This window comes from Squalius cephalus (genome assembly GCF_949319135.1).
Source record: "Squalius cephalus genome assembly, chromosome: 2".
Classification (NCBI taxonomy): domain Eukaryota; kingdom Metazoa; phylum Chordata; class Actinopteri; order Cypriniformes; family Leuciscidae; genus Squalius; species Squalius cephalus.
Genome location: NC_137123.1, coordinates 4,808,737 through 4,831,038, shown reverse-complemented (window position 1 = coordinate 4,831,038; position 22,302 = coordinate 4,808,737). Strand labels below are relative to the sequence as shown.

The 22,302-nt window shown below is 36.2% G+C and overlaps 1 protein-coding gene across 1 annotated transcript; it reads left to right on the top strand.

Annotated features, from left to right (window-relative positions):
* Positions 1-8,354: 8,354 nt before the first annotated feature.
* Positions 8,355-19,221, top strand: LOC307146338 (uncharacterized protein). The gene is made up of 11 exons (XM_079850239.1): positions 8,355-10,260; positions 10,359-10,666; positions 11,181-11,507; positions 14,561-14,593; positions 14,676-14,729; positions 14,812-14,862; positions 15,368-15,400; positions 15,483-15,530; positions 15,665-15,760; positions 15,926-15,972; positions 16,075-19,221. The coding sequence occupies exons 2-11, from the start codon at positions 10,387-10,389 to the stop codon at positions 16,423-16,425; spliced, it is 1,320 nt and encodes a 439-aa protein (XP_079706365.1). The 5' UTR covers positions 8,355-10,260; positions 10,359-10,386; the 3' UTR covers positions 16,426-19,221.
* Positions 19,222-22,302: the final 3,081 nt, after the last annotated feature.

Below are 22,302 nucleotides of genomic sequence, written 5' to 3'. Positions count from 1 at the left end.
ATTTCTGAATCAAAGCCCACAATAAGAGAAAGCGGAAACAGCCCTGGTAAGATCATTTCGTTTCTTTACATTTAATGAAGATGATTGTGTGTTAAGTAAGGGATAATCCACGGCTAGCCATGCATTAAAGGATTTTAATGCACGACGTAGAGGCGAAGAACCACCCGACGCGAAGCGGAGGGTGGTTGCCTCTACGAAGTGCATTAAAATTCTTTAATGCATGGCTAGCCGTGGATTATCCCGCTTATACCTTGGTTATTTGCCAAGTTAAAAATAAGTTAAAGCTGTAACTGATGTTTACAGTGTAATTTTTAACAGACGTGTAAAAATGACGGTTATTTCTTAAGTTAAGGCTTGTCAGTTCTTGCACTCCGTCCGCTTTAAATAAAGTAGAGCCATCGGATTGCTTTTATTTGAATGAATTCACATTTATTTAAATTCATTATTAAAAGAGAGAGACAGAGAACTGAAGGAGAAGGAACAGAGAGAGAGAGAGAGAGATGCGTGCGCGAGTTACCTGTGTGCGTCTCTTCTTTAAAGTCTAGCAGCTACAGTCCCCTCGTTGCTTAAGCATATAGCTAACTTAATGATTCTTTAATGGATTTATTACAATTATTTATGAATGACAGGCAACACTGATACAAATTAAACGATATTCAAAAATCATCCATTTAGCCTACCTAAACGTTTTCATATGCGTCTCTCACTCTGCTTGCAAGTTTATCTGTGTTACTATGGTTACCAATGTAGCGGATTAATTTCGAACTGTAATCAAACTGACTGGAACTACCTGTGCATTAAACGGTTTTACTGCACACCTTCCAGCCAATCAGAATCGAGTATTTAAACAGCCCATGGTATAAGCGTCTGCGACTTACTTTCACTTTGATTTGCGATAGCACGTTGATGCTCAGCTTCTCATCTGCGGCGATGCGTGTTGCAGTAGCGTCGTCATATCTGACTAAAACATGACATATAGCCTTTAACAAGCTCTCACATTTTTATTTTTTAATAAACCATATTCAACAACATATAAAAATGAAATAATCTTTAGAGTAAAGCCGCAGCCATCATTACCAAGCAAGCGCGAACCATTGACAGTGAATGAAACGAAGCAAACTTAGCCTGCAGGCCGTAGTGTGACATGCGTAAACCAATGGTGTAAACATAATCATAGATGACGCGCCACGGGTTTTTATTTAAAAGAAAGAACGTAGCTTATGTTTGTATGTAGGTCTAGGCAATTTATATTCACAATACTTAATAACTAATATTATTTTATTGCATTTGTATTAGTTGTTTGAAGAGTTAAAATAAAATCGGTCGGTCTTAACGCATTTTACAACCGGCAAGTCGGTCGGACTAAAAGGGAAAAAAAAATAAGAATTGGGTCGGTACTAAATTGACAGGGTCGGTCGGGTTACGGCAAACAAGAATATTTTTAAGGATGGCCCTATAGGTCACTGTTGGGAAAGAGTGAAACTCAGTGAAGTGCCTGAAAGGCAGTAATAGACAATTAAAAAATGTACATTACTTGTAAACTAAAAAAGTAACTAATTACATTGTAACTTGCCAACACTGAGCAGCAGAATACATTTCAATCTTCAAAAGAACAAATTAAAATACTGTTAGTAACTTGTATTAATGACTGTGCTTGTGTTCTGCTTTGATTTAGCAATATGTTTGTATTATTCTCATCATTTTCAATAAAAATCTCTGCTGAATAAATGTATATTTATGCCATCCCGCTGCCGTTTTCATTGATCACTCTGGTATCCAGATTTAAAGGTTCATTGGCGGGGTTCAGAGTATTTTTTTCTGATTTATTTTTCCCTGCATTGATTTTACAAGTCTAGTACAATTATGTGGTTTTGTTTCATTAATACAGTGTATACTTTTTCTTGATATACCCCGAAAGAATGGAAGTGAAATGTGACAGCATGCCTCACCTTACATGTGAGGGGCACATTGTAACATTGTAATGTTATCTGATCTAATAAAAATAGATATCCAAGACAAACTCAAATATTTTGTCAATAAAATAAAATTCTTACATTTTTTCATATAATGGCATTTTTGAAATAGTTAAAAATAAAATATTTTTGTGACAACAAACACACCACAAAACACAGTTATACAGCATAGTTCAAAACTAAATAATAATGAATAATTTCTGAACATTGACTCAGCCTTTATTCACCTTTTTCTCATGGTTTCTCAATAAAATTCATAAAAGTATAGAATAGAATGGAATAGAATAGCATATTTCTAATAGGAGCTCATTGTAATTTGTAACGCATTGTTACAATGTTCCCCTCCAGCGCAACTGGGATTTAAACCCTGTGTTTTCTGCTGGTTAAAGAACCATATCAACTGTTAAATAACAGATATAATAGGGCTGGACAATAATTCAATATCAATATATCACAATATATTGTTAGCCTATAGTTTAAAGTTAAATATATGAATATTAATAAGTTGAGTCTTATTATTTGACGTGATTTCACATTTCATGTTTGTATGAAGGCTAAATACAAATAAAATATGAACAATTTATTTGTACCATTTTTATCTCTAAAATATTATATAGTTTTATAGGAGGAGGTTTCAGAGACTTGGTACAGGACATTCATTGTAGGCGCTCTTTGCAGTTTTTCCTGAGGCTTTTATATTGTTCATATCGATATCAGAATGATATCATAGCCTATCGACCGAAATTAAGAAATATATTGTGATATAAATTTTGGCCATATCGTCCAGCCCTAAGATATAAGAATAAAATAATATCAGATTTGTCTAATTTTAAATAAACATAAAAAACTGATGAAAAATTAACTACTTTTGCAATGGTTAAATAAATGTTCAGTGATATCTTTCCAAAATTTCTGAATTTTGATGCAATTTTCTCTCTAGTGTTGATATGGTAACTAATAAATACACTAAGTTTCGTCATGCTGGCATGTGTGGAAGCATTTAAAACAAGTGTGTTACAACTAATCCCACGTTAGTGTGTGTCCCGATCACCCATAATCCACAAATCAGAATCTTTTCCATAAAGGCCTCAGATAAAACTCAATCCTCCCCTTCTTTACCACACGCACTCGTAAAGGAATTGTTAGCTCAAAAGTGAACGTTTTTGGATTGTTTACTCACTCGAGGCTGTACAAGATGACTTTCTTTCCTCAGCCGAAGAGAAATGAAAGTTTTGGAGGAAAACATTCAAAGATTTTTCTCTATTAAAGAACAGTCCAAATGCATATTTATGCAGCTTCAGAGGCCTCCACACGACCTAGCCGATGAATAAAGGTCTTCAAGCGACACGGTCAGTCATGTTCAGAAAAATAAAAACAAAGTGTATACACTCTTTAACTAAAAACACTCTCCTTGCTCCAGCTCTGCGAAGCGCGTTCATGAGACGTTTGCGTGAACGCTCTAATGTGTTTCATTCATTCTGGAAGCCAGAGGGCGCTCTCACACAGAAAGTCAGAAACGGATACATAGAAGTAATAACAGGGTGGGAAATTAGCACCCGCCACCAGCCAATGGCAGGTAATTTTTCAAAGAGGCGGTTGGATTGTAAAACATATTTTTATTGGTTACTACTTAAAACATTCCTTGTAACTGATTGGACAGCTTGTGTCAAAGAATGCTGTTGCTAAGTAACAATAATGCACTTTTGTCGAGTAACTCATTTGATTGGTGACCGTGACACATAGCTGACACCCGCTATCCATTCTGTGCTGTAGAAAGCGCAAAACATCCGACAAGGAATGGATCCCCGGGTCAAGGCATTTTCTGCCTAAATTAAACCAATCAATTAAATGATAAAAACTAAAACTAAAACCAGATGAACCATTTCATTACAGAAAACTGTACGCAAAGTATGTGACAAAATTGAGAATGAAATTAAATGATTTCATTTTCACGGTGACAATGCATCATCGCTGTCAAATTTAAAAAATAAAATGCAATTGGTGATTTCACACTTCATTTTCACTTCAATCTCGAGGCAAGACTGCCAATATTAAAATGAAATTTTACAAAGCTTTTTATTACCGCTCATGAAATATTAGTGACAATACAAATTCAAATGTAAAATTTAGTTGTAATTTTATTTCCTCTTTTATTTCACAGTTTTAGTTTTCGTTTTCATTTTCAAAGACAACCTGTATGTAAATTTTATGTTAATGAGTGAGTGGGGCTTATAGAGAGCCCTTCCGGTGGAACACCATGGGACCTTATTTCGGAAAAATATTGTATGGAAGTCAATGGCGAGAGACAACAAATATTTTGATCTCGTTTGAATTGTTCCCTGAATTTCACATGTTTGTCTATTTAAAAGATACATTTTAAAGTCAAGAAAGTCGCAGTTTGATGTAAAACTGTTGAGGTATAAGACAGATAAAATACGTTATTACAAAGACTACAAACCCAAAAGGCGCACATGTGACGTCATACCTTTTCTCTCAATGAATGAAGCTAACTTTACTGAAGCTAATGTCTGTCATTTTTTCTATAGTCTTACGTTATAATCGTAACGTTACACCGTCAAGCCTGAGTGTTTTGTACCAGACTGCACACGGACTGTTGGTGACGTACATAGTGCGAGACGAGAGATGTAGTTCATTGAGCGATTTTCACATAAATCTAAATGTTACTCTTCTGTTTTATGACAAACTGCGATTTTCTTGACTTTCATAATTATCTTTTAAATTGACAAACATCATATGTCTAATTCAGGGCACAGTTCAGACGGAATAAAAAGATAAGTTGTCTCTCGCCATTGACTACCATACATATTTTTTCCGACATAAGGTCCCATGAGCCGGAAGCGGAGGGGAGGGACTTAGGCTCTCTATTCAAGTAGGCTAATTGTGCTACAGACACGCCTTCCATAAAGCAATGTCGTCGACGCCCGGAGGAATGAGGGCGATTGAGTGAGTGTGAATGTGTAATGAAGTTATTGAAATGTGATCATATTGTAATCAAGACGAGTCATGGCGAAATCTGCAAGTCAGCTTTTAGGGAGGCTGCCGCAGTATTGAAACGACAGGAGAACAACACAATTAACCAGACTGTCATTATCTGTAACTGTATATGAACATTACATACTCACTAAATTAATAATAAAATCATTTTAAAACTGAGTCTGACTAGAATTATTATTGATAATACACCATGGGATGCTCTTTTTTACAGCTAATGGCTGAAGAAATGTGGTTAGATGCCATTAACACGTGAGCGGTGTGATCAGAGGCCTGCTAAAACAGCTTCGATGTTTTTAACACCACACACGGCTAATTCATGTATTTATCAACGATTAGTTTATCACCCGTCACTTGTCTTGTATTTTTTCCACACTTACTCATCATTTTCACTCATGCTGAAAGTTACGATCTTTTACTATCGCCCGCCATTTTAGGTGCAAACATTCTTAACCACCATAAAGTTCGACATCTGTTAATATCTGTGGCACAAACTACAGCTCTATTAACACATAATACTCTTGTGTCTTACTAGATGACTAATTATTGTCAGCTTACCTGGAAAAATAGATCATAGAGACTTATGTTGGGAAAACTCTCCGTTGCGTGTCATTCCGTACTGAGCGCTCTCTCACTCTACTAGCGTCAGTGACCAATCCACGGCTAGCGTAACGCTGAGGGCGCCCTCTATTGGTGAAGCTCTTTAAAACTAAATCGCAAGTTTCGCAACAGTATTATCAGGAAATGTCACAGTAGGCTCATTATTGTCAGAACTCTGTCATTACTTAGTTTAAAATTTAAAAGGGGGAGCATATTTATCTGTATCTTTTAAACTGTCAATAAACACTGAGGGCCACACATAGTTACACCAATCATAAAATTGCCATTAGGAAAATATAGGAACAAGTATTATAGAATACAAATTATAGGTGGTTGTTCAGCCGTGTATTTGTTTTCTTTAAGTTTTTTGACAAAGTTCAGAAGAAATTGGTATTGACATTTCTGTCCCCCTCACTTCTGAAATGATATATGAATAATAAATAATTAGCCCAAAAATAAAATATGAATAATTAAGTATAAATAGTTATAATTAATTTTAAATATTTAAATCAGATGTAAGAATTAACTTGATGTTGAAGAATTATTATCACAATCAACTAACCAGTTCGTCCAGTGAACACACAGTGTTAATATTAAATATAAGTAAATACCCGAGATATGGGAAATAACTTTCATACTGCACAGTTCTACTCAGAGCATCTAAAATCTGCATGATTTATATGAAAATGAACCACAAACAACACTGTAAAAAATTTACTGTAGAATTTACAGCAACTTACTGGCAATTTTGGTTGCCAGTAAGCCTGTAAATTTTACAGGAGTACTGTAAAACATCAACTACAATTTAACAGTAAAAATACAGCACTAACAAATTGCTGTAAAATTCACAGCAACTTACTGGTAATTTTGGTTGCCAGTAAGCCTGTAAATTGTACAAGAGTACTGTAAATCATAAACTACAATTATACTGTAAAAAAAAGCATCAAAACAAGAGCAGCTGTGAATTTACAGTTCTTTAATGTAATCTTTACAGTATGTAACTGAATTAAAACCTGAGAAAACTCATTGGTCAATTTCCATTAAATATTTATACTGTGAGATTATTTAATTTGAATCCACTAAGAAAAAGACTTTATGAGTTAATTAGAAACATCAATTTAACTAAATCCTACTAGTGATCATCATCACACATGAATGAGTTGAAGAACTTAAAAACATCATCAATGCATCAGCAACTACACAATCACTGCTTTTAAATAAAGCAACATGCAGCATAACATCAGTGTTTTCCTGCTCATCCTGGACTGAAGCTCAGGCTCTACTCTTCAACACAATGGTGACACACAAAACTCAACAGAAACCCTTTAAATCCCAACAGATCATTAAACACTAACATATCTCCACTATAGCATTATGTGCAAAAACACATAAAATCACACAAAGCAAATCACAGAATTGTACTTTTTTGTTTGTTTATTAAATTTGACAGTGAGATTTTACTGTAAACAACTGACTTAAGCCACAGCTTTAGATGAAATCAACTGAAGAGAAAAGAAGACTGACTTTATTTCTGTCATAATCAGACTTAAAGGACTGCATTCACTTTTAAAAAAACTTTTGCTGATAATTTACTCACCCCCATGTCATCTAAGATGTCGATGTCTTTCTTTCTTCAGTCGAAAAGAAATGAAGGTTTTTGATGAAAACATTCCAGGATTTTTCCCCATATTATGGACTCCAATGGGACCCAAACGGTTCAAGGTCCAAATGACAGTTTCAGTGCAGCTTCAAATGGCTTTAAACGATACCAGGCGATGAAAAAGGGTCTTATCTAGCGAAACGATCGGTCATTTAAAAAATAAATAAAAAAGTTTAAGTTTTATAAGCACAAATGCTGACATTTCAATCGGTTTGAGCATTTTTATTCCGATTGAGGTGTTGACATGGAGCATTTTCATTCTGATTGGACTTTTAAACTGGTTATAATCGGAATACAACATGTAAGCGGGGCTAGTGTTGGGAAAGAAGCTGAAATGTTTCTCTCAGAGACAGAAGGAAACATTGACTTCTCTTGAAACGTTAAACTGATGACAGAATCTTTAATCTTTGTAAGCATCAGTTTACCAAAAGTGGCGCATTATGTTGTGAGCAGTAAGCCAATCTGTGATGAGCACATCAGCTCGGAGGAAGAGCAAGACAATATTCATAACGATTATAAATATACTTGATGTCATGAATGTCAGTGTTTTAATGGGATGTCTATCATGCAGAGGAAAATAAGCCTCATTTACATTTTCTCCACTAAGATTTAAATGTATTTTAGAAATGTGAAACTCAAGTGAAGTGCCTGAAAGGCAGTAATAGATATTTAAAAAATGTTATTACTTTTTAACTAAAAAAAAAAGTAACTAATTACATTGTAACTTGCCAACACTGAGCAGCAGAATACATTTCAATCTTCAAAAGAACAAATTAAAATACTGTTAGTAACTTGTATTAATGATTGTGCTTGTGTTTTGATTTATGTTTGTATTATTCTCATCATTTTCAATAAAAGATCTATGCTGAATAAATGTATATTTATCCCGCCGCCATTTTCATTAATACAGTGTATACTTTTTTCTTGATATACCCCGAAAGAATGGAAGTGAAACTGTCACGTTTCATGGATTCATTGACTCGTCCTCGCTATGTGTGTGCGTGTTGTGTGAGTGGGCACGGCTTATCATCACGGCTGATGAGCTGATTAGCGCCAGCTGTTCTGAATGAGGATGGCCTATATATTGTTTGTTACCTCGTCCTGTCTTTGTCAGATGGTTGTTGAGGCTCACCAAGGAACTACTCACCGTGTTTCTCCTGCATTCCAGTCCTGTTTCCATTCAGTGGATTTCCTGAGGTTTCCCGGAGGATTTTCTACCTGTTCCTGCGTCTACGTCTGCCCATTGCGTCCCTGCGTTACCATTCTGACCTGTTCACTTGCAACTGAATCCTTTGACTGTTTCCTTCCAAGTTATGACAGAACCATCTGACCAAGTGATGGATTCAGCGAGTGCCCCAGGGAAGAGATGTTTGCCAGCGCTGTATGGATCGGCAGGACGAACACATTGTTGCCTCTGGTCGGGCGATACAGGCTCTGGTAACGCTGGTGTCCGAGCTCACCTCTCAATTACAACGTCTGAGAGCTCCCACTGCGCCAGCCCCGCCGTCCATTCCCCCGGATTCTTCCAACATCAACCGGCCACAGTCGTGCATCCCCACACCAGAGAGGTATGCCGGCGAACCTAATCTCTGCAGATCCTTCCTGACAAAGTGTTCTATTTACTCCTCTCTCCAGCCAGTGACGTTCGCTTCTGAGCAGTCTAAAGTGGCACTGATGATGACCTTGCTCTCCAGGCGCGCGGCTCTGTGGGGAACGGCGGTGTGGGAAAATCAGCACTCTTGCTGCTCCTCGTTCCAAGCACTCGGGGAGGAGATGAGGCGGGTGTTCGATTGGGCGGTCGCTGGCCGCGAAGCAGCTCGTCAGCTCGCCGACCTTCAGCAGAACATCAAGACCGTCTCCGATTACTCCATCGAAATCCGGACGTTAGCGGCCGAGTGCAGATGGAACGAGGAGGCAAGAACCACCTGGTCAAGAACTACAGGAAACTTATGATCTTATATACTATATGATACTTAAGTCATGCAATAAAATGCAAATTAATTATTTAAAAATCATACAATGTGGTTTTCTGGATTTTTGTTTTAGATTCCATCTCTCGCAGTTGAAGAGTACCTATGATAAAAATGACAGACTTCTCCATGCTTTGTAAGTGGGAAAACCTGCAAAAAACCTTCAATGTGTGTCAAGAGAAAATGTTTACAAGAAGATGTGGGTTTTTTTTTTTATTTTTTATTTCCTCTGAAAGCAGAAATGAAATAATGTGGGATCCACAAATAGATCGTAATAAATGACACTTGACCCCAGTTTCAAAGACAAGGCTAAAATGTCTGTTTTAAATGAAACTTGCACTGGCATCTTCAAATATGTCACTGTTGTTGTTTTGTCTCGAGATGCACATCAGGAATATTTTTTTTGCACGTTTATAAAAGCTACTTAAATGTCTTAATTTAACCACGGCCTAATCGTGGCCTAATCTAAACCCTGTCTGTGAAACCAGGCCTAGAAGTGCTCTTATATCAGGAGTAATCTCTTAGAGATCTTTCACAACATCTAAAGCACATTAGATTCTCACAGTGCGTCTGTATGCCCAATTACCGGAAATGTTGTCAAGTTTGAAGATGACTGAGGTCTACTAAAACTGTTTCACACACGTCAGTTTCTCTGTGGTTTTCATGATGAATGCAGGATGAAGTCTTTACACCCTTCTGTCACTCTTAATGTATATGTTTATATTAATATACGGATGTGTCCTCTGCCTTCTGTGTTTCTCTGCTTATCTTTCACACATATCTCAACACTCTCCGCCCTGTTAACAGTGCAGATCTGGGTGGAACCAGAATAAGGAAGAAGAAACGTGAGAAAGACTGACGGAGGATCTGTGCACTTCTAATGATAGTGACTTACATCACATTCAAGAAACACATTTGATCAGTTCTTGCTTTCACTGGATCGGGATCAGATCTGGTTTTTCTCTGGATATCTGAGACTGAAGTCAATCTGGAATGAAGGCTGCCATCATCATCTTCATCTTCATCACCCTCTGCCTGATCTCAGGTCAGTCCTTCACTGCTCAGTCTGGGTCAAATAATATACTATATTACCCAGATTGATGATATATAATAACCCAGAGCAAATTAACTTGTGTTTGGCAGGTCAAGTACTTTGTTTCAGTGTGTTTGGATGCACTGGAGGGAGTTTAATGTTCAAGTACATGTACAAGAAGGAGAGCAAGTGAAGTATAAAGTGAAGTATTTCTGCAGAGACAGGCGCTGTAAGATGGCCATCAGTGCTGATGTTCAGAGGCGATGGGTTTATAACGGGAGATTCGCTCTGTATGATGATGAAAACAGCAGATTCTTCACAGTGTTCATCAGGAACCTCAGCAGAGAGGATTATGGGGAATATACATGTGGAAACAATCAGACATGGTGTCGTAAAGTTAAGTTAGTGGAGAAGAAAGGTATGTGTGACACTTTATAACTTCCTACAGCAATTATTTATTATAGTATTAAAGGTGCAGTACGGAAGATTTTGAGTTTCCATGCCTTACACCGATTCAAAACGGTCAGGTTATAATAATAATCCATATTTCGAGCTGTCAGGTTGGATTATGCACGGAAAATGTCAGTTTTATGTTGTATGTCATTCTTCTTTGCATGTTCATGTTTCCTCTGTAAAAATAAATAAATAAATATAACTTCCGTGTTCAGATTACATTTTCAGATGTGTGTTTTTCTGTCAGTATGTCTTGACGTAGGATGTCACTGCTCTGATCTCAGGCAACTATAAATATACCTAAAAACAACCACAATACACATAAAAAAAAAAAAAAAACACTACAGAGAACATGACGTTGTATGTTTCACACAGAGATGGCGATAGAGAGGACAAAGTTCCCTAGTGCACCTTTAATAACACTAAAAATATTTAAGATTTAAGTTCATGTCACAAAGTTTTGTTGAAATCATTTTCAGAGTCTCGTTGTGGGACGTCTGTTATCCGGGACGGGTATCTTGGACAAAAGACGATCACTTTCCGCTGTGAATATGATGAGAAGTTTAAAACTCACACCAAAGTTTTCTACAGATTGAACGAGTATCCTGTCCATGTTCTGAAGAGTTCACGATCATCTGAGGAGAAGTTCAGTCTGTCTGACAGTCATGAAGATCATTTTACTGTGACCATTAGAGATATTTCTGCAGCGGACGGTGGAGTTTATTTATGTGGAGTGGAGAGAGACGGATCAGATCCATCAGTTACTCACATAACCTTCATTAAAGAGATTCAGCTGAATGTTCAAGGTGAGTTTAGTTTCTTTTTAATGAAAATATCCTTACAGCTCTAAATAAGGAATGTAAATCCCTCCTGACTTTTAATGATGTCATAAATCAACATATAAATATCATTTTGCATCTGAAAGTTACTAAAGGTAAAATATCTTTCAGCACAATGGTAACCACAAAAACTCACCAGAAAACCTTTTAAATTCCAAAATAATAGAAAATGAAACACTAACAAATCTCCCTCTATATTAATATTGAGCAAAACACATTAAATAACTCTTAATTTTAATATACTCTCCTTTAACAGTCAGAAGCAAAGCATGCTGGGAACTAGACATATGTTGTAACTCATTCCATGAATGTGTTTATGTGTGTGTGTGTGTGTGTGTGTGTGTGTGTGTGTGTGAACAGTGAACATACATTAAAATTTAAATGGGAATATGAATGTGCAATAATAAACTTTTTGATTATTACATGTAATGCTATTTTTGTCCTAATTTATAAATGTTTATATGTATTTTTATATTGCAGTATATTGAAAAACATGCACTAGTTTCCCATATATGTAAATATATTATGTAAATATATCACATTATATTTTGCAGTATATTCCCATATATTTTTGTTCCGTATAGATCATGCTTGAGTCACACACGGTTCTCTGCAGCTTTTCTTCTTACTGCGTGTTCATTTTTGGGTGAACTGTCCCTTTAAAGCAACATGATGTGGTGAAGTCTGCAGATTCAGCCTGATGAACATGAAAACCACAGAGAACCGGAAGCTACCAAAACCATAGTACAACTTGTGCTTTAGTTTTTTTTTTTTTCAGTTTAGCACAGAGAAAGCCTTTCTGTTTACAGATGTGCAGAAATAACCCTCACCTTACTGTCATTTCAAACACACTTTTTTTTTTTTTTTTTTTTTGTAGCACAAAATATGTTTTTTTTTTTTTACATTCTTGCTGCTCTTTTCCATTCACTGAAATAGTTTATCTGAATTTAAATCGTTATGCACTGAAAAGATGTGTCTTGGCCAAGGTTATAATCGTGAACGAAAAAACGAAAACTAGGTGGGAAAAAACATTGTCGTTAACTGAAATAAAAATAAAAAACGAGGCATTACAAAAAAACGATAACTAACTAAAACTGTAATGTGTGTTTGGCAAAACTAACTACAATAAAATAATAGAGTTAATGTCCTTAGTTTTCGTATTTGTCAAGGTCTTTTATTTTTTAACGCTATTTAAAACACGCAGCATATTCGTTCAGCTGCATTTCCTTTACCTGCTCTCGCTCTGTCTCTCACATGCGCGCGCACACGCACACGCACACACACACAGCCCCTCCTCTCCGTTCACACCGCGTCTCCATGAGAACGAGTGTTCGTTCGACGTTGAAAGCAAGTTCGCGAAAGGTTGATATCTCCTGAACACCTTTACACAATCACACATTAAAAAGTGGTATAAAAATATTTTAAATTCTGAATATAATTTTGTCAGTGTGTTAATGTCGACCCGAGAAGCGATTGCGCCTTCTTTAGAAAGTTAACTAGTCGCAAGTTTGAGGTAAAATGCACTTTTTGGTTGTGGTTGTCGATGCCAAAACACTATAGGCTATAAGCTGTGATTCAAATATTAAATAATGTTATGTCATTTTTTTACTTTTACACTTAATGTTTGCTGCTTCAATCCAGATGAGTAGGCTATTGACTGTATAGGGTACATTTAGTATATAGGGTGGGTGTGAAAATTGTACAGCTGTGGTATTTGTATAGGGTGTGAATTCTGTATAGAAGATGTGTAGATTTTTGGTACAGCGTGTGGATTTTGTAAGAGGTAAAGGAATTTCAATGGGGTGTGAATTTTTTTCTAAAATTGTATGATGTTTTTGTTGAGTTATTATTACACAATGCTTTTTCTGACTTTTTTTTTATCTTGCCCCTGACAAATAACCCAAATTACAAAAAAAGACTAAAACTAACACTAAAACTAATAAAAACTAAACTAAAACTAAGCATTTTCAAAAACTAAAAAATAAACTAAACTAGCAAACCCACTTTAAAAACGAATTAAAACTAAACTGAATTTGAAAACAAAAGGTCAAAACGAAATACAAATAAAAACTAATGAAAAATGCAAAACTATAATAACCCTCTTGGCACATACTTGATATCATCGGATACGAATTTGCTATTTGCAATTAATCATACATTTGAACATTTACACTGTTGTTGAACTGAATCAACACTGAACTGAATTGAGCTGAATACTCACTCTATTGTCTTTATAGAGCCGCTTTATGGCCCTCGCATAATCATTGCAACATACTTCTTTGTCTTCGCTCAAGGGTAAAAAGAATTCTGAAATACCTGTGCAGTGATAAACTGTTAGCAGATGTCCCAACACCAGACACATTTAGATGTTTCCTTCCCAGTCAACACGTGAGATCATGATCACAGTGACATCTCACCATTCTCATACAGCGGGATGGGCAAACTCGGTCCTGGAGGGCCACTGTCCTGCAGAGTTTATCTCCAACCCTGATAAACTCTCCTGTCTGTAGCTTTCTAGTAATCCTGAAGACATTGATTAGCTGGTTCAGGTGTGTTTGATTAGGGTCCCAGATAGACAGCAACCATCAAAATAATGTTAATGTGTCAATGTTAACTGTACTGAATCAACATCTCTTTTTTTTCCATCCATAAATCAGTGGTAATGGCGCTGAGTCAATGTTACAATGTGATGTTGGTTCAACGTCATGTTTGCACTCTCAGAAAATGAAACGACCATTACAACTGACTTAAAGCCACACAGCCTGAAATCAACTGCAAATAAAAGACAATAAATCTCTCAAAGCAAAGCACTAGCCTATATTAATAAATGTGACTTGAAATGAAATGTCACATGGGCACTTTAATGGCTTTTTTTGTCTGGTTGCTGTCTGTTATCAATGTACAGAAAATATTCTTCAGATAATCACATTTGTGTTCCACAGATGATCCGAGAAAATAATGACTGAATTTGTTCCTCTAATAAATTTGACCATCGACGCTCTATGGTTGTGTATTTTCAGAAACAACGACATCCCAGGATGAAGGAAAGTCTGGTAAGATCCAGCAGATCTGTTGCTCAGTTTGAGTTGAAAGTGATCTTATGATATAAAGATAAAGATGGTTGTGTATTTTCAGAAACAACGTCACCTGACCCTGAAAGAGAAACATCCCAGGATGAAGAAAAGTCTGGTAAGATCCAACAGATCCATTGCTCAGTTTGAGTTGAAAGTGATCTTATAATATAAAGATAAAGATGGTTGTGTATTTTCAGAAACGTCACATGACCCTGAAAGTGAGACATCCCAGGATGAAGAAAAGTCTGGTAAGATCCAACAGATCCATTGCTCAGTTTGAGTTGAAAGTGATCTTATGATATAAAGATGAGTGACGGATGTACAGCATGTGTATGAATACTCATACATGGTGTCTTAGTCAGCCCGTTCTCATCCCAAGGCGTCATATACTGACGCTTTTGACATTTCGTCTACATCAAACGCACATGGCACCCTTTATCGTCAATATAAGACGCAGATAGATATGGGCCAGAAGGCGCCTCCTAGCGGTCTAACCCTAACCCTACCCCAGACCTAAACCTACCCATAACCGAACAAAGCTATCTGCGTCTCATATTGACACTAAAGGGTGCCATGTGCGTTGGATGTAGACAAAATGTCAAAAGCGTCAGTATATGACGCCCTAGGATGAGAATGCGTTGGTCTTAGTCTCACCTTGTTTCTCCGTGAAAATCCCTCTGTGTGATTTTTTTTTAACAGATCCTGTTTCTCTATTTGGTTGAACCAATACTCTCTATGGTTGTGTATTTTCAGAAACAACAACATCCCAGGATGAAGAAAAGTCTGGTAAGATCCAGCAGATCCGTTGCTCAGTTTGAGTTGAAAGTGATCTTATGATATAAAGATAAAGATGGTTGTGTATTTTCAGAAACAACGTCATCTGACCCTGAAAGAAAAACATCCCAGGATAAGTCTGGTATATCCGTTTCGCATTTTAAGTTCAAAGTTATCTCATGATATAAGCATTTAAAGTACAGCATGTGTAAGAATGTAGCTGAACGTAACATTCTCACCTTGTTTCTCTGTGAAAATCTCTTTGTGTGATTTCAGGTTCCTCTGTGATAGTTGTGGTTTCTGTGGGTTTGATCCTGCTGGCTGTGTGTTTAGTGCTCATGTTGCTCAAAATAAAATACAACCGTAAACATGGTGAGACACACACACACCCACACACACACACACACACACCCACACACACACACACACACTGCACATTTAGTACATCTGAGTGTGTCGCCCTCTGCTGTTCAGAAATACACACAGTTAAATTATCTCTCATTTTCTCAGTCTGAGATGTGGCTCTTGTTCACACAGGCATCATCTCATCATCAGACAGAAGAGAGACCGGAGATCATGAAATGGTGAGTTTCAGAGCTGATCTACTTCATGATGTCAGATAAGTGGGCATGTTTGCTGTACCTTTAAACTGAGACTTCATGTTTGGGATTTTGCTTCTCTTACAGGTTCAAGACTCAGATCCTGCATCAACTCCTCTATATTCAACAGTCCAGTTACCCACAATCCCCTCTGATTCACAGAATCCACTTTACTCAACAGTCCAGTTCACCACAATCCGCTCCGATTCACAGAATCCACTTTACTCGACAGTCCAGTTACCCACAATCCCCTCCGATTCACAGAATCCACTTTACTCGACAGTCCAGTTACCCAGAATCCCCTCTGACAGGGACCTTTACGCATCTGTCAGTTTCCAGAAGCATGAAGAGTCTCTCAGTGACGCTACAGTCTCCTTCAGGAAGAACGAGACTCACTCTGATTATGCATCTGTCAAACACAGCAACACACCAAACTAAACTTACCATTAGAGTTGTTTTTCACTCAAATCTAGGGCTGGGTATCGATTCAGATGTCACAATTCGATTCGATTTCGATTCGCAAGCTCTCAATTCGATTCGATTCTCGATTCTAAATTCGATTTCGATTCGACTCAATGAATATATATTTAAAGGTGCCCTAGAATGGATTGTTTTATTATTTTATAATGTTTCCAGGGGTGCCCTTATAATGTTAGTATGTTTTTTAGATCTAAAGTTGTTATAATTAAGAAATAAAAGGCATATTTCCTAGCCTGATTTCATCCTTTGATTTGAACACTCAGTTTGAAGGGGCGTGTCTGCTGTGAGACTTCAGAGTAAACGCCCACTGCTGTGATTGGCTGCTGTGAGACTTCAGAGTAAACGCCCACTGCTGTGATTGGCTGACATGCTTGCATATGAAATATCTGGCATTACATGTGGAACTATCTGGAAAACTTTTACTATTACAGCTATTATACGTTTTTACTATTACAGCTATCGAGATTAACGAATCGTGAGAAGTTTTTTAAGTATTTAGATCTATTCCCATCACATAAAAAGTTGCAGTGATGACCATTGAGCAGATGACAGCCTGTTGATCGCGTGAATGAAGATCTTATCACTGCAATGCAGTTTCTGCGAGAAACTACGTGAAGTTGAGCGTTAGCTTGATTTACTGATGCATAAAAAGTATTGAACGACTTTGAGAGAAAGATTATCTGTCTGAACTTGAACAATTACACATCAGAAATTCACATAACCCACTGGTTCTCCAGAGGCTCGGATGAAGGAGCTAAAAAAATATTTTTGTGTTCATTTGTACATCCAAACACTGAGCAACTGCCATGCTTCGTTCGCTCGTTTGCAAGCCACGATGTCTCTCGAGGAAAAAACAATATCACGCTGGATCTAGATAACACAGTGTAAATTATCGTTAATAAAATCACTACTTACCGCTTGCGGGAATATAACGTTAGCTGAAATTGCCCCCTTCGTCCGTTTGAGACGCCAAGAGAAGCCTGGCTGCTTGATATATGTTCCAGGTTAGAAAAACAGTCCGTGGTGAAATGGGCAGAGCAACTAACAACTTCGAATTAAACTGTAGCGGTATCCGATTATAGATAGATAGATAGATAGATAGATTATAGACAGATCTGCCATTTTCCCTATGATCCTCCTGCTTGTTTCTTCACCTGCAGAACTTCTGATGATTCGGCTGTGCAGTTTCGCCTGGCATTGAACATGGGCTGGCATATGCAAATTTTTGGAGGCGTACATATTAATGATCCCGATTGTTGCGTCACAGTCGGTGTTATGTGGAGATTCGCCTGTTTTTCAGGGGTATTTTTCAAAAACGATATTTAAATAAGGAGAAAACTATGGTGTTTGAGACTCACTGTATGTCATGTCCATGTACTGAACTCTTGTTATTTAACTATGCCAAGATAAATTCAATTTCACATTCTAGGGCACCTTTAATACAAATCCTATATTTATTTATTTTAAAAAGTGAACATAGTTACAAGTGGTTAATTAATAAAAAGAAATTAAGAGCTACAAACCTGTATATTAAACTCTTTTTATTTTAGGTCCACTTGTGTACATTAAAACAGAATCATATTTACCTGTGCCCTTCCTGTCTAACAGGTAGGATATAGGCAGAAATTGAATAAAGTTATCAAACAGTCTGTCTGCATTAATTATAAAGTATATATAGACTAATCCTTATTAAAGTTACAAAAGTTCTTTAGTCAAGAGCAGTGAGTGTTTTTCTCTGTTCCCTTTGTTCTTTGATTAACTTTAACGACAGAGATAATTAGTGGCTAGTGTGTACTGTCCCTTTAAGAGCAGCCGCTGTTAACAGAGAGGCGGATCTCACGCGCGCCTCATTCTCTCACGAGTCACAACTCTTCACGTTCATCATAAGACTGCTCTTATGTTATTAAGATACTCGACAAAAAGACATTTTGGCATAATTGTGTGTGTTATTGTTCGTTCAAGCGCGAAAGAGAACTGTATTCTGGGCTGTCTTGTGCGCACGCACGATATTAGCGCGAGTCTTTCTGTGTGTCACACTCAGGACATTCATGTCAAATAATTGCGTAGGCTTGACATCGCGATTGCGATAGGATTAATTGTGCAGCACTAGTTGAGGTTATTTTATGATTTAAGATAAAACAAACATAAAATCTCACAGCAATAGCTATAAAATGGAGTTTGCAAGCCTATGAACAGTGGAGGAAAACTAATACTGGGTAATAGCTTTTGGGTAATACTAATAGATCGAAAAAGAATCGATGTTTGAGAATCGATTTTGAATCGACCACATTTAAAAAAACGATTAATCGAAAAATCGTGCAATAATTCAGTGTCATTGAACAGGTTATGGATCAGTTATTAGAACAGGTTCTGGCTCAATACAATTATAAATGTCATAAATGTCGGTGTTTTAATGGGATGTCTATTATGCAGAGGAAAATAAGCCTCATTTACAAGCCTTCTCCACTAAATGTATTTTAGAAATGTGAAACTCAAGTGAAGTGCCTGAAAGGCAGTAATAGATATTTAAAAAATGTAATTACATTACTTTTAAACAAAAAAGTAACTAATTACATTGTAACTTGCCAATACTGAGCAGCAGAATACATTTTACTCTTCAAAAGAACAAATTAAAATACTGTTAGTAACTTGTATTAATGACTGTGCTTGTGTTCTGCTTTGATTTAGCAATATGTTTGTATTATTCTCCTCATTTTCAATAAAGATCTCTGCTGAATAAATGTATATTTATGCAATCCCGCCGCCGCATTCATTAATACAGTGTATACTTTTTTCTTGATATACCCCGAAAGAATGGAAGTGAAATGTGACAACATGCCCCTCCTAACATGTGAGGGGCACATTGTAACATGACCATGTGACAGCTTAAAATGTTATCTGATCTAATAAAAAAAAATAAAAAAAATAGATATCCAAGACAAACTCAAATATCTTGTCAATAAAATACAATTCTTAACTTTTTCATATAATGGCATTTTTTTAAATAATTAAAAATAAAATATTTTTGAGACAACAAACACACCACAAAACACAGTTATACAGCATAGTTCAAAACAAAATAATGAATAATTTATGAACATTGACTCAGTCTTTATTCACCTTTTTCTCATGGTTTCTCAATAGAATTCATAAAAGTATACACAGCAAAATCCCCAGTGTTAAATTAACACTCCTCAGTGTTTATATGTGTCCACACTACAGGGTGTTAAAAATTAACACTGAACAGTGTTGAAGTTAATGAGTTAATTAAGTTAACACTGAAGCAGTGGTGAAGTTAATGAGATAATTAAGTGATTAATTAAGTGATGATTGGCTATTAGTGGTGACACCTGATGTTAATAAGCAGAATCATTGAAGGAAAGATAAACAAGAACAGAAAAAAGAGAAACACAAGAACTACTGACTTCGAGTCATTACACATTGTTGCACTTATTATTACCAGTTTGACTTTATTTCTGTCAAACTGACTTTTATTACTTTATTTTCTTTTCTACATCGACAAAAGTTCTTGAGATTTAACAGAAGTTTAGATGGTAATGTTTTATGGAATTTTTCTTTTCAAGTCACCATTATGGTGGTCAGTGTTTGCTTTAGTTGGGCTCTTGACACTTTTCATATTTCAATAGTTTTTCTCTGGTTGCTGCAACTCTGTGTTTATAAAGCACATTTGTTACTGCAAGAGAAAACATGACCTGCTCACAATATGTTTTGATGATAAAAACATTATCATGTAGTGTCCTGATTCACTGATGTCATTCAGAGTCTAAATTGACTATATGCTTTATGTCTTGTTTTAGTATTGGTGATTGTAGCTCTGAGATTCTACATTTTGAGATCCAACAGCAATATAAAAAATTTTGAAAATACTTTGAGCAAAGAAGTGACTGTATTTAAACACACAGACATCAAGTATCAGCATATGAATCTCAACAATGGTGACAATAAACAAACTAGTGACAAACAGATCAACTCTGAACATCACAAAACAAGCTACTAAAGTCAGAACAAAACAATAGCAAAATAAAAGCAAACAGAAAAAACAATGAAAATTACAGGACAATTCAGCTGCATAATTTATTCATGCTGCAATGCATGATGTCAGCCATTGATGCGTTCTGATTGGTGGCTCCCATCATGCATTGCAACATTAAGCATTTGTTTGATTGTCACCATTGTTGAGATTCATATGTAGATTCTTGATGTCTGTGTGTGATTTTAAATCATTCAGATCTGTAAAACATGGCTGAAAGTAACTACTGTAGTGAAAAATTAATAAAACAATTGGATAAATCAGTTTATAATGATGGGTGACATCATTGAAACAGGTCACTAGTAATTTCATCATTGAAACATAACCAGGGCTGAATTTCCAAAAGCATCTTAAACTTAACTTGATTGAAGACCAACTGCAACAAATGGTCTATACGATCAAATTAGGCTTGTGATGCTTTCAGGAAACACAGCCCAAATCATAGTTTCTCTTGCCACAACACATATGCTTTATAAGCACAGAGTCGGAGCAGCCAGAGAACTACTAATGTTTAATAATAAAGTGTCAAGAGCCCAACTAAAGCAAACACTGACCACCATAATGGTGACATGAAACGAAACATTCCATAAAACATTACCATCTAAACTTCTGTTAAATCTAAATAAGACCGTGTGTAGATGTATGACAGAAATAAAGTCAAACTGGTAAAATAATAAGTGCAATAATGGTTCAAAGTCAGTAGTTCTTGTGTTTCTCTTTTTTCTGTTCTTGTTTCTCTTTCCTTCAGTGAGTCTGCTTGTTATCATCAGGTGTCACCACTAATGGCCAATCATCACTTAATTAATCACTTAATTATCTCATTAACTTCACCACTGCTTCAGTGTTAACTTAATTAACTCATTAACTTCAACACTGTTCAGTGTTAATTTTTAACACCCTGTAGTGTGGACACATATAAACACTGAGGAGTGTTAATTTAACACTGGGGATTTTGCTGTGTAGCATAGAATGGAATAGAATAGAATAGCATATTTCTAATAGAGGCTCATTGTAACGCAGTGTTACAATCTTCCCCTCCAGCGCAACTGGGATTTAAACCCTGGTTTAAGTGTTTTCTGCTGGTTAGATCAGCATTAAAGAACCATATCAACTGTTGAAATAACAGATATAATAGGGCTGGAAAATAATTCAATATCAATATCGCGATATAATTTTTTTCAATAACGGTGATATGATTTTTAAACACATTTCCGATATTTCAATATACATTACAGGCATGGGCTACGTTTCCGTTTTCATTTTTACTGTGTGATAAATAGGGCTGTGCGATATATATCGTGAGATTGTTATGCGCATCTCGTCAGTGAAGCCGGTTCCTTGATTAGTAGTAAATCACCATCACCTGCTTTCAGATGGAGCTGCATTTAGGGCTGAGGAGATAATTAAGTGATTAATTTAGTGATGATTGAGCATTATTGAAGACACCTGATGTTAACAAGCAGACTCACTGAAGAAGAAAATCACAAATTGTAAGTTACCATTAAGGTGATGGGTGTTTGCTTTAGTTGGGCTCTAGACCATTATATGTTTACTTTAATATTTACTGTTGTTTGTCTGCTGTTATTGATTTATAACAGTTAAATGAACAAAGTAAAATGTTATCTATCTTATAGTGTTGGTTATGTTTTGACATAATCATGCTGTGATTTGAAAAAGGAAACTTATTGAGATAGATTGGTTTAACTTGTTAGCTGCAGTTTAGTGATTCTTCAGCCTATGATTATCAGTATTTTACTTATAATTCTAAATATTTAATAAACATT